The 13,014-nt window shown below is 39.9% G+C and overlaps 3 protein-coding genes across 3 annotated transcripts; 2 read left to right on the forward strand and 1 right to left on the reverse strand.

Annotated features, from left to right (window-relative positions):
• Nucleotides 1–340: 340 nt before the first annotated feature.
• On the reverse strand, nt 341–1,666 carry PKNH_0614500 (heptatricopeptide repeat and RAP domain-containing protein, putative; the record flags this gene model as incomplete). The annotated part of the gene is made up of 1 exon (XM_002261780.1): nt 341–1,666. One exon carries the CDS (start codon nt 1,664–1,666, stop codon nt 341–343), a length of 1,326 nt encoding a protein of 441 aa, XP_002261816.1.
• A 4,719-nt stretch (nt 1,667–6,385) lies between these two features.
• PKNH_0614600 (conserved Plasmodium protein, unknown function) lies at nt 6,386–10,669 on the forward strand (the record flags this gene model as incomplete). Its single annotated transcript, XM_002261781.1, has 1 exon — nt 6,386–10,669. The coding sequence occupies one exon, from the start codon at nt 6,386–6,388 to the stop codon at nt 10,667–10,669; it is 4,284 nt and encodes a 1,427-aa protein (XP_002261817.1).
• A 1,325-nt stretch (nt 10,670–11,994) lies between these two features.
• Nucleotides 11,995–12,855, forward strand: PKNH_0614700 (transcription elongation factor SPT4, putative; the record flags this gene model as incomplete). The annotated part of the gene is made up of 4 exons (XM_002261782.1): nt 11,995–12,010; nt 12,139–12,190; nt 12,397–12,493; nt 12,625–12,855. The coding sequence occupies 4 exons, from the start codon at nt 11,995–11,997 to the stop codon at nt 12,853–12,855; spliced, it is 396 nt and encodes a 131-aa protein (XP_002261818.1).
• Nucleotides 12,856–13,014: the final 159 nt, after the last annotated feature.

Below are 13,014 nucleotides of genomic sequence, written 5' to 3' on the forward strand. Positions count from 1 at the left end.
TAGGGGGATGCTCTAATATCCGTCCATTTAAAAACTCCCTTAATGGTGTGAAGAAAGCAATAGAGAGACCACCCCCAAAAGGGGGAACTACCTCGATGACATTCCCATGTGAGCCAAGTAACCTCACGGAACTTCTTCGTCATTAAAAAAAAAAAAAAAAAAAAAAAAAAAAAAAACACAAAGTTGAGGAATGGTTGCTGTGTGTGGGGGGAAGGACAATTTTCCATTCGCCAAAATAGTTATGTGTTCATCTCAATGTCAGCGAGTCTGTTTATGTGGGGGGAGTAGACCGATGGGGAAGGAACTCCCGTCTTGTGGCCGATGTGCAAGTGGCGCTGCATCACAGCGTGAGATGTATCCTCTCCTGGCTGTCCACTTTCTGTTGTTCCTTCCGAATTTTATACGCCTTGAGTTGATTCAGCTTATTTTTAATTTCATCCGCCGGGATGGGTGTCATGTGGGTTAGGGTTTGCCCCAGGGGGTCCTTCTCCCTCTGGGCCTTTACATACTGCACTTTCTCATCCCAGTCATCACCAAGCTGTAACCAATCGATCCAGAAAATTCTCCTGATGTTCCATCCCAAGTCGTAAAGAATCCTATGTTGGAGTTTTACACTTTCAATGTACTGATTTGTGGAGGTATAAAAGCAAGAAGGCCCATCAACGAACCAACAATTTCGTTTTTCATTCATCTCTCCAATGTCTATATAATAACATCCCCAGAGAAATGTGTTCCTATGGCTAACACCTAATTTGGCTAGACAGTTAGAAACTTCCCATTGAAATTCGGATGGCTTTCTTGTACTCTCTGGGATCCTTCTCATACTAAGTCGAACATAAAAACTTTTTACCTTATTGGAAAGAGCACTCCACACGTGGGGGAATAATACCCTCACGGCTATGGCCGACTTGTAGGCACTTTTGTAATGTTGCGGTCTGGCACATATAAACATATTGCTAAATCGGATTAAAATATATTTTTTAACTTCATCATCGTAAAGGTTAACCAATGTAACATCATTAATTACATTACGAAAATCCTGGGCAAAAATTGTTTCGAGTTTTTTAACCATATGGCTATTTATAAATTTTTTATAATTTTTATTTTCAATGCCTAACTTTGCAATTGCGTTGTTTATTTTTATTAAATCTTTTACTCGTATGTCTTCAAACTTATCCACAACTGCTTTGCAAAAATGGTTGAGAAATTCTTCTTCTCTGATTAAAAGTCTGTTTAATGACCATGCAATACACATTAACGGATGGCTGTAAAAAGCGCTTAACTTTTTTTGCACACATGTTAACATTTGTTCGTAAAAAGGGGGGTTCAGAAATCGACTTTTTCCCATTCCATAAAATATATAGCCAATTTGCTGTGGTGTTAATGTTTCACGTATTGTTAAGATTCTCTCTGTGTATCCTTTCCACAATTCGTAGTCATGCTTCCTTAACGTTGCTGCTTTCTGTACACACGCCGATATGTACTGTCCGTCCATCAAGTTGGCTTGACTTGTTAGGCATACATTCATGGGCATCCAGTACTCCCTCACTCTCTGTTGCGCCCACGACCGAAAGCGCTTGTGCATGCGCTTTGCCTTGTACTTTATTCGACTCTCCCGCCGGATGGCGTTCACAATTACTCTTTCCCTGGGGCGGAGCAAACCCATCTTGACGTTCTTCTACAAAGGATGGAGGGGGGAGGTGAAGCGACGAGCACTACCCTGACGAAGCATCCACTCATCGGTTTTCTACCTATCCCCACCCCCTACAACAACCTGTGCCAGTCGCAGCGAAGTTTTTCTCTGCGCCTGCTGGTGTGTACCTACTCCACAATTACGCAGAACGGATAATGTAAAAATACACCTTTCACGCCGCGATGGTTGAGCGAGGGCTCCCCCGTTCATCAGGAGTATCATATGTAACGGAACCCCCCCTCATGGGACCAATTTCTTATCTGTTCACAGGAGGATGGGGGGAGGTACGACATGGCGCGTGTGGTTCCTTTCTGTGTATTATTAGTAGCAGGGGTATACCAGCGTGAACCTGCCTGCTGTGCGGCTGTGCCACAATGAGTGAGCCATTTAAAATGTCAAAGAGCAACCCTTTTTTTGGGAATTTCCTCCGCGATCAGCAGTTCGGTTCACTTGTGTATAACACCGTCGAGAAGTTTTCACCGCCTCCCCACTTAATACAAGTTTAGAAAATTTTTTCTCACTGCTTAATTTAGCTTTGCATATATGTATTTTTTTTTTTTTTTTTTTTTTTTTTTTTTTTTTTTTTTTGTTCATGTGTTTTCCTTTTTACCTGAACATATTGGCTAGCCAAAAGAAAAAAAAAAAATTCCCAAAATGGGGACATACAAATGCGCACGTAATATTTTGGCCTATACACGTAGTATCCCCTATTATGCGGTGACGGTATGCGGCCATTTTGTGCAGCTATTCTAAGCGACAATTTTGTAAGGTCTCCCTATGAGTCGCTTCTTTCAACCACCCTAACGAAGGCTTCTCCCTAGAAATGTGCGTGCAAAGTAGAGGAAGAAGACCACTTCGCGAACGCGACAAAATGGCCCTGAGTTCGAGAAATATATGTGTGTGGCATTATATCACACTGGCGGTGATTCTTCCATACGTTTGTGTAAAAAAATACATTTTTGTGGCGAATGGAGTTGCAAACCTTTTTTCTTTTTTAAGGAAAAAATTGGACAAATTGCCAAAGTTGATATACATTTTAAAGCTAATAACATGGACTGCTTGCCACCGTGTGGCGTCATTCCAGCGCCCGCCTTTTTATTCAGCCCCAATTCACCCCACTCCTAATTTTCCTCTTTCACCTTTTACACTCCGCAAGGATATGTGTAACCCTTCAACAAATGAGTTGAAAAGGTTAAGCCCCAAGTATAGGGCAAATTAAAGAAGAGCTACTGACGAGCTCATTGTTTGGACATTTTTTCATTCATTTCCATTATTTCCGATTTAACCTTTTTGAAAATATTTTTTTATGCCTTTGGGCGATTTGCCAAATGGAAACATATACTCAGCAAGAGAATTTTAAGTATGCTCCTGCTGAATATGGAAACATTTGTTGCAAAAAAAATTATGTCTTTCAATTTGCCTTAATACTCTTGAATAATCGAGAATGATAACCCATGTAATAAGCGATAAAATAGAATGCAATTTCAGGAAATAGCAGCTTTGTAACGTTTGGTATTTTCTGAGCAAAACCTTTTTTTACTTGTGTGTGAAAATGTGCTATTGGGTATGAGGAAACGTTAAGGCTTACTAGTGCGTAAATATGTAATACATATATGTGTGTGCATACGACTAGGTGTACATCTCCGCGGGCCGGCTCGGAATTGCCTCATTACTTCTCTTTAAAGAATACACCTAACATGGTTAACATGACAAAAACGCTAATAATTGTATGTGCTAACGGAAACTCTTTGTAAATTTCTATGAGTATACCATATGAGCGTTTGAAAGGGGAAGTTTCCCCTCTTTTTTGTCCAAAAAATGTTAAAAGTAATTCTCGTTTTCATTTCAAATTGGCTTCGAAGGGGGGAAAATGTGGGAGCCCTCGCTCTGTGAGGCAGGTCCCACTTTTCAGGGAGTGCAATTTAGCATATCCGTGTGCAAGTCGTAATATATGTGTGTATATACATGTGCATTATGTATGTAAGCACCTTACTCCGTGCTTGGTGCAGTAGTTATAAATACGCAACCTTTTTTTTTGTATACATATTTATTGGGTGCCCTTTTCAATCCGGCGAATATTTCCCCAGAAATGTCCGCCCAGACCTAAGGGCACTGTTTTTACGGCGTGCTTCCCATTGCCTTTTTTTTTTTTTTGTAAAGTGCAATAAAGGAGCTAATCAGTGAAGGCGTCAAAATGTTGGCAGTTGAAATTAAGAGGTGTAAAGCAGAACGGGTGTTAATGAGGGAAGGTGGCTAGGGAAGGACAAATTCGAAAGGGCATCATCTGGTATATTCATTTGTATTTTACAAGGGAGGTTTATTAAGTGCTATATATGCTAATTGCAAAAAAAAAGAAAAAAAAATAATGAAAACCTCCCCCTCCAATCGCGAAAACGATTGGACAACTTGCCAAATTTAAAATACGCATTTTTATCGGTGCGTATTTGTTCTGTTCTGTTTTGTTCTATTTTTTTGCCTCTTTTGCCCTTTTTTACCTTTTTTGCCTTTTTTTTTCTGCTTTTTTCGATTTGTTGACCTAAAATATATGGAAACCTGCAATCATTTTCGTTTTTTTTTACAAAAGTGCATTTGTACACATAAATAAACGCAAGAAATATACGTTTGTATATATATATATATATATATTTTTTGTAATATTTTTATTTTTTGTGTGAAATTTTGTTCTGTCTTTAAAGAATTTATATTTGTATTGTATTTGTTTTCCCTTTTTTTTATTTGTACTATAGTTTGAATAAACATTTTTCATTTATGATGACTATGCGTTTGTTTATTTTATGTTTTGTATTCTTTTGTTTTTCCTAGCTTTTTTAATTTTTTTTTTTGTTTTTTTTTTGTTTTTTGGGTTTTTTTCTTACCTTACACATTAAGGTTTTTTTTTTTTTTTTTTTTTGTGCTAACTTTTAAAAATTTTTTTTTTTTTACCTTACATGTTAATGTATTTTCGCTTTTTGTCATATGTTTGTTTTTTTTTTTTTTGTTTATTTTAATTTTTTTTGTGTGTATTTGTTTAAGTATTTGTTCTTTACTTTTGAAGTGAGTCTTCCTAGGCTTTTTTGAGAGTACTACTTTTTGTTTGTCCTAGTTTGTCCTAGTTTGTCTTTTTTTGTCTGCGTTTGTCTGTGTTTGTCTGCGTTTGTCTGTGTTTGTCTGTGTTTGTCTGCGTTTGTCTGTGTTTGTCTGTGTTCGTCTGCGTTTGTCTGTGTTTGTCTGTGTTCGTCTATGTTTGTCCGTGTTTGTCCATGTTTGTCTGCGTTTATTTATAGTTTTTTCCGTCCGCACGTTTGTTTCAGTACTCGTTTGTTTGCGCCTGCATTTCTTGCGGCACGCTCGTTTGAACATTTTTGTTTTCGTCCACACTTCCGTTTGTAGACCCCGCGTTTGTTATTTGTTGCCATTTGTTACTACTTGTTTTTGTGCGTGTTTCCCGTTTTTAGTTTTTTCCTTTTTAAGGGAATTTTTTCATGTTCTCTTAGAACCCTGTCCGCTTGGACGAATTCCTGAGTTTGTACGACGCATTTGCGAGTTTCCGTGAGCAGGCTCCTCGCTTGACACGTTCGAGGCATAGATGCTCCTTTGACCAAGCACCTTAAAAAGGCAAAGGGATTGCTCATATGTAACTGTGTGCCTACGTATCCTTTTTTTTTTTTTTTTTTAACCGCTCCAATTTTTACCCCCTTTTTTGTTATTAATATATATGTAATTTTAAATTTTGTCCTTGTTTTTGCATAGGCCTATTTTGCATGTAGCGGGTTCCTACATTACTCGCACCGTCGTATTGTACTTGCACTTGCAGTGAGGTGAAGTAAAGCCGAGAAAAAAAGAGAAAAACGAAAAATACAAAAAAGAGAAAAACGAAACATACAAAAAAGAGAAAAACAAAATAAAAATAATAATAAAAAAAAATAAACAAAATAACGAATTAAAGCACATAAATTCGTGAATGCATGTCGTAAAAGTTTGTGTCTTTTAAAAATATAAATAAGAAAAGAAAAAAAAAAAAATAGCAAAAATAAAAATAATAATAAACAACACAAAAGGAGAGACATTTTACGGCTTTATTCTACTTTACTATTTTATGACAGATTCCTTTTTGAAATAAAACAATTTGAGTGCAATACATAGGAACGTAAAAAAGTGAATCCCTTGCTATAGTCCGAGACATCAAGGAAGTTTTTTTTTTTTCCTTTTTTTTTTGCAATCTTGCGTGCGAGTGTGTCAAATTTTTTAAAATCGCGTCTCAGTGTGAAAAAAAAAAAACACACTGTTTATTTTGCTAATTTTTTTTTTTGTACATTCTCACAGGAGCTGTCCTGTGCTATATGTGTGTGTATGTGTGTGCGCGTCTTTGGGCAAATAGTCCTCTTCCGATGCTCGTAAATTCTTCCAATTGCAATTTTGAATGATAAGCGCAGAGCATATGCATTTATAAGCGGGATATTTACATGTATACAATTACACGTGGGGTTGCTAAACACACGTTAGTGGTATTCGTGTGGACACACCTTCGCTTATTCTGATGCTTGCGAAGGAGAATTTGGTGTGGCCACTTCGATAAGGGTATCACCAATTGTTTCAGATTAGCATTGTTCGCGTGTGCGTGTAGAAACGATAGTGAGCACTGGTGATGGACACAAATTTCCCATCCACCAAATTGAGCACTGGAGGCGTAAAATGAATAATGAACGGAGGAACAAGGTGTACAAGGGAAGAGGGTTTATCCTGAAGGCAGCCAGCAAAGAATACTTGGAAGGCAACAACAAAAAAAAGACAAAGAATACCCTCAATGATAGGAGAAGAAATATATTTAATAAGTACAACCCAGTGGTATTACCCCTATTAGGAAATTACAAAAGTAGGAAGGATGATCAATCCGGGAAGAATGACATTAACCTGCTGAAGGAGAGCGAAATAAATAGCTTCCTATTGAGGAACAAAGCTTTTCGTCTTACATGGTCATGTATTATTGATAAGATTCAAAAAGAAATAGACATTCAGATTTCCAAAAATTTGAGTAATGTATTCGAGGAAATATACTCCTACTCAGTTTCTAACCATGAGTATTTGCCCCTCATTTTGATGACGGCTGGGACGAATGTAGCGGACCACGAGATAATCATCGATGCTCTGTCGTACGAGTTGAAAAAATGGAATTACAACAAGGCGGGTAGACGTGGGGAAGCAGATATTCACAGAGGAAACGTTAATGGGGAAAGCATCCATTCTTCCCTTTCCGCCACTGCAGGCATTCCTCACACTGGTTTGAATATTTTGAAGTCTCTCAAGGGAGTAGACGAAAAATGGGGCGTATCGAATCTGAGTAACGGAGGAGAGAAAGCACCCTATTTGGAGGAGCAGAATGAGGCACAAAAGGGAGTGAATCACTCTTGGGTGAGTACTAACAAGGAGGAGGTAGAAGGAAAAAGTAGAGAAAAGAAAAGGCGTCTAAATGGAAGTTTCGACGAGTTTACTCAGAACGAATCCGAGTCGTATGATGAAAATGATGTGTACTTGTGTTCTCTCAATTCCAGTACATCAAATAATGTGAATGCAGCTATTTACAATATATACAGTCAGCTCTACAGGGAGTACAAGACAAGGGAGTTTTTGGCTAAGTACAAAAGGAAGAGGGGATCTAATGGAGGGGATAAATACCCTGGTGATGTTCGTGTGAGTCCAAGAAGGATGAACAGTAACGATGCAGAGGTTACTCCTCTAAATGGGAAGAAAAGGGATATATCATCCTGTCCATTTATTCCCAATGGAGAGGAACGCTCCAATTATTACAATGTGGGTAAAAGCATGGTAGGTAAAAGCATGGTAGATAAACACATGGTAGGTAAAAACATGATGAGTAAAAATATGGTGAGTAAAAACATGGTGAGCCTAGACAAGCTGATAGAGTTGTACCGACAGATGAGCGAAATTGATATAAAAAAAGAAGTTGCAAGTAGTGGTCAGAATAATATTAATCTGTCGATGGAGATGTCTGATATATACAGCCAAATGAATGACGAAAAGGAATATTTTTTTCAAGCGCATGCAGAGGTTACATTATATAGTGAACAAAATGGGTACTTCGAAGATGGAAGAAAAAAAGTTCGAGTGATTATTCTTATCCATGACTGCGAGTATTTTAACATAAACGTACTGAATGGTATATTGAATGTTTTAATAAATTTACGTATAGAAAATAAGTTGTGCCTTAGTGTTATTCTGGGGGTGTCGACACCTTCCTTCTTCTTTAGCAGAATCACAACTCCAGATACACAGAGTAAGCTGCGCATTAAGACCATCGACATTTTGAATAATAAAGTAATTTGCGAGAGGGTGTGTGATGATCTCCTTTTCGGAGATACCTTGCCATTTATCATCAACTTTCGTACCATGCATGCGGTGAAGCTTCTTTTGCATAAGAACAATCAGTCGATTAGCCACTTGGTTCACATTCTATACATCTTGACGAAGGAGTTTTACGATAACAATTTGTTTTCCTTCTTGTCCCTCCCGATGGAGTACTACTTGGGTTACCCCTTGGTGGACGCCTCGGAGGGTGAACCCGTGACCGAGTACTCTCCGTACACCTTTGTCAGATCTAATCAGAAATCATTTACCGATTATTCTAAATTTGACATGAGGGCCCTCCACAGGAAGATTATCTGCCTCTGCTACTCGGCTAACATTTACTATGCCCATTTGTCCTTCCTGAAGCGCAAGTACTCTTCCATCCTGGTGAAGAATTATTTCACCCTGCATGGGAAGGATTCCATAGTACACACTCCTACCAATTCTGACACCGAGTTGGATAGCTTCACTTTGAAGAGGAAGGCTAATCGGAGTAGTGTTTCTCAGGGAAATCAGAAGAGGAAGAGTGTGAAGGGTGACATTTATGTGGGATGCACACAACCGGGGGGTGAAGGTGCTGTCGCTAGGGAGGCTACAGTCTCCGTGTCAGATGGGGATCGCTCGAGTGGGCATCAACACGAAAGTGAAAAGAAAATAAAGTGGGAAAATGACAACAGTTTGGAGGAATCAGAATTTTCTTGGGCGGATGAAAGCGATCCTAATGCTGCTCCGATGGGGAAAAGGAAGAAAAAAATCTTAGACAGAAGCTTGCTCGCGTGGCAGTTCAAGGCGAGCACAATAAACTGGTGGTTCGACCACCCTTTCAAGGATTTGGTCTACTCATACGAAAATGATAATTTGAAGAGCAGTTTGAAGGGCAGTTTGAAGAGCGAAATAGACGCTCTGCTAGACAGTACAGAGGAGAAGAGTGTGGGCAATCTTCACGACATGGAGAGTGTGCTGGAGATTAACAAGTACCTGTGCGAGATGGCCTTGCCTAGAGCGATCCTTCAGATGATAGAGAGGAAATACGCCTTCAACATAGCCATCAACCTCATCAACACCATTATTAAGTGTAAAAATGAATACAGTAATTCCATAAAACGAGTAGATTATTTCAGAAGACTTTTTTTGAATTTTGAAAAAGCAAAGTGGACAGATAATAAGAGCATCCTCTACATAGAGGAAATATATAAAGTAGTGGAAAATGACGTAAAGAAATGTATAAGCTTTTTAATCGATATAGTCACTCCATACTGTTTTAAGAATCAGGAGGTGTTGTTATCCATGCTTAAGGAGTTTAAGAATTACTACACTAGTGTATATGCCCTTGTATACAATTTGGAGGATTACTTATTTTTGCTTAAGGAGAAAGAGAATGAAAAGGAGAAACACCTCTTTACGAATGATGATTTCGCGAGGTGTTGGTCCAGTCGGTATTCCTTTTCCTTTTCTGTGTACTACTCCTTGTTATTTAAGCTAGACGATTTGATAGAAATGGTGCGAACTCTCTTGAGTCAACAGGGGGTCAAGAGTCGAAGCGGAAACACAGCTAGTTCGGCTGCCGGTGATGAAGTTCACCGGGAGGAGTACTCCCCCCTGATGGGACACGGGCAGAAAATCCTTCCTGAGAAGAAAAAGGCGTACAAGAGATATCTGACCATTCAGAACAGTAGTTTGAAGAGAGGATTGAAAGATGAAACAGAGAGGAAAGTGAATGTAGAAGATATTTCAAACTCGATAAATTTGTTTTTACACGAATATGTCAATATGCTTCTCCTACCTCCATTGTTTTGTCACCCTTTGGCATACGAAATGGTTATGCACAAGCCGGATAAGGAGTTTACAGATCTTATGACTAGGGATATAAAGACGGAGCTTCTGCAAACCCTATGTTACACGAATCCCTACAAGACGGGGAGCCTCATCTGTTCGTGTTGCTCCTTCCCGGAGAATACCACTAACCCTGACATGAGCACTAACATAGTTGACGACGGCAAGGTCTACCTAAACCCCTACTACGACAACATTTCTTCCCTGGAAGACTTGATTAACGTGTACAGGATTTATGAGCGCTGCAACAAGACGGTTGACCTGTACAACCTGTTCATCCTCTTCGTGAACGTCAAGGTGGATGGCACCGCGGAGGGGGTAACACCATCATCCGCAACAACATCATCGGCTATACCATCATCAGGAACATCGGCGTCGACCCCACCTCTCTGCACGCATATACTGCAGGAATACTACCTTAAGTTCATCATCGCCGTAAACACCTTCTGCTCTTTTCTTAAAATTCTGAAACCCCCCAATGTGTCTGCCTTGCTGAACTACACAGAAAAGTGCGAAAACGTTTCGGATGATGAGGCGGAAGAGGACGGGAAGGGAGGGAAGCACGGCGGAGAGCAATCCATTGGCAAGTATATCTCCGACATTAGGAAGTCCCTACAGGGGTGCACAAGCAAGAAATTGCTATTTGGAAAGTTGTACTACAACCAGACAATTGTGTCGCGCGAAATGCACTTGCAGAGGTTGCTGATGCAGTACAATTCGGACTTCCGCAGGGAGGTGCAGTGCGGGAACGAGCCTTCCGGCAAGCGCGCGAGAATTTAACCGTGCAGCGATGTTACGCCGATTTTTGAGTGGGAGAGCTAGCCATCCATTCGTTTCCTGGAATGGATAAATAGGGTAGTTCTTTTTTTTTTTTTTTTTTTTTTTTTTTTTTTAAAGCACAACATGAACTTGAACTTAAAATGGGAACTCATTTTTCAATTGTGTGGTGTGCACAACGTGAAAGTTGGGGAAGGCGCAATGAATGAGGAGGGTGTGGCTCCTCAATTAACAGCGGAATTGAGTTCTTTTTTATTTCCCCCATTTGTGTTACACTGTCCAAACGGTGACTAACCACCGGCGTGCACAAATCTACTATTTTGTACTTTTCCCTTATGGAGGATTGTCAGAGATATGTGATGAGGTATGTCACTGGTGTCTGTGTGTGGAGTTTCTATACCGCCGGTTGGCAGTCACTGCAATGTGTGATCCTTTGGTATTTCCCCTTCCAGGGGGGAAGAAAAAAGTCGGCAAAATGGCAATAAGGTTTGCTTACGTAAAAAACACGAAAAGTGACCGTGACCCCGACCACCGTTTTAGGAGAGCCACCCTCCCCATTAGGACATCCTCTCTATGTACTTTCCCTCCATTTGAAGAGATTCCCCCATCCTGTCCGAACGCGTACTTTCAAAGCTGCGATAACATTTCGCCTACACGACTCACATGACGAGATTTTCTACGCAAACCAAATTGGGAGTACATTTTCCATTTTTTTTTTTTTTTTTTTTTTTTCTATGTTGTGGGCAACTTCTCTGTTACGTGAATATCACCAAAAAATTCCTTTTCGATGAAGCGGAAAAGGTACTCTTAATTTTATGCCCGCGTGTCCCTTTACTCTTTACCCTTTGCCCATTGTATATAAGCCACCTTACTAATCACAGAAAACAAAAGGAGAAAGAGCACCATTCGGGGGAGGAATTTCACCCGATCTGTCGCAAAGCAAGGACCCATGCAACATATAGGTATATATATATATATATATATATATATATATATTTTATATTTTTTTTTTTTTTTTTTTTCCTACATCGTGTAGGTATAGAAAAGTGAAGATAAAATGTGATATTCGTATCCCCCCCCCTGAGTGGATTTTTTTTTTTTCCTTTTAAATTGCATTTGAATGGAAAATCGAGCAGCGTGCAGGGAGAAAATAAAATAGGGATTGTTACCCTCAATTGATGTATGAGGAAAATACCGACATGAAGAAAATGCTTCCAGGACATATGATATAAAAGAGTATAATTTTTTTTTTAATTTTTTTTTTTTTTTTTTTTCTCCTTCATCATCCTGCATTTTATCCACAATAGGAACGGGAACAGAAGTTAAAGATGGCAACCCCCAAAGGTTTAGCTTCAACAAAATCTGGGCATGTCGTCCGGATGGCAATTCTTTGTCCATGTAATGCCAACTGGCCCATGCGCACGGTATAGAGGCAAATTGTGAAATGTCCATTTTTCTACTTTCACATTTAGGGCGTAAAAAGTCGGATAAGGAGAAAATCGATGAATCCTTCTCGGAGCACAAGTAAAGAAAAGCGCCCAGCAAGCATATGAGGAGGGGAGCGTCTATGCGTGCAGCGATGATGGGATGCACAACCCTAATTAGATGGTCACCCCAGAGACCACGTTTATTTACACCCGAGAGGAAGATTTCAAAGAAGGCGCACACTCAACATTAGTCTGCGAACAGCTTTTAACGTTTTTCTTCGTTTATCTTTATCATCTATGCAGGGAGTCGCCGAAGAAGTCCAGGAATAACATGCAGGAGGAGAAGGCTTTAAAAATGCGCGCGTGCTTGTCCTGTCGTTTGCTGAGGACGGAAGCGGAGGTGAGCACCTGCGCTAGAAATCGACCTAATGCAAGGTCAGGAAGAGATGCGTTATATAGCCATGTCACATCTTCACCGCTATGTCATCTCCATTCTTTTCCTACATGATCACTTGTTTACCCCATTCTCAGTTCTACCAGAACGGTTGTAGCAACTGCAAGTTCCTGCAGATGGCTGGAGATCGACACCGTATCCACGACTGCACGACCGAAAATTTCAATGGGTTCATGGCGATAACGACCCCGACCAAGTCTTGGATGGCTCAGTACAATGACCTGAGCAAATATGCCCCTGGATTTTACGCGCTGCAGGTGGTGGGCGAATTACCCGAATCCATAAGGGACTTGCGGCCCAACTATTAAGTGAAACAACAGGTGGGATATAATATCTCTATTCCCCTGGCGTTTGCTTTTTCATTTATTATTTTTTTTTTTAGTGATCCCCCTAGAGAGGAGGCGACACCATAGCACTTTTGTCACGCAAAAGGTGTGCAATTTGAGCTGCTTTTCTTTCAAGCATCA

This window comes from Plasmodium knowlesi, assembly GCF_000006355.2.
Source record: "Plasmodium knowlesi strain H genome assembly, chromosome: 6".
Classification (NCBI taxonomy): domain Eukaryota; phylum Apicomplexa; class Aconoidasida; order Haemosporida; family Plasmodiidae; genus Plasmodium; species Plasmodium knowlesi.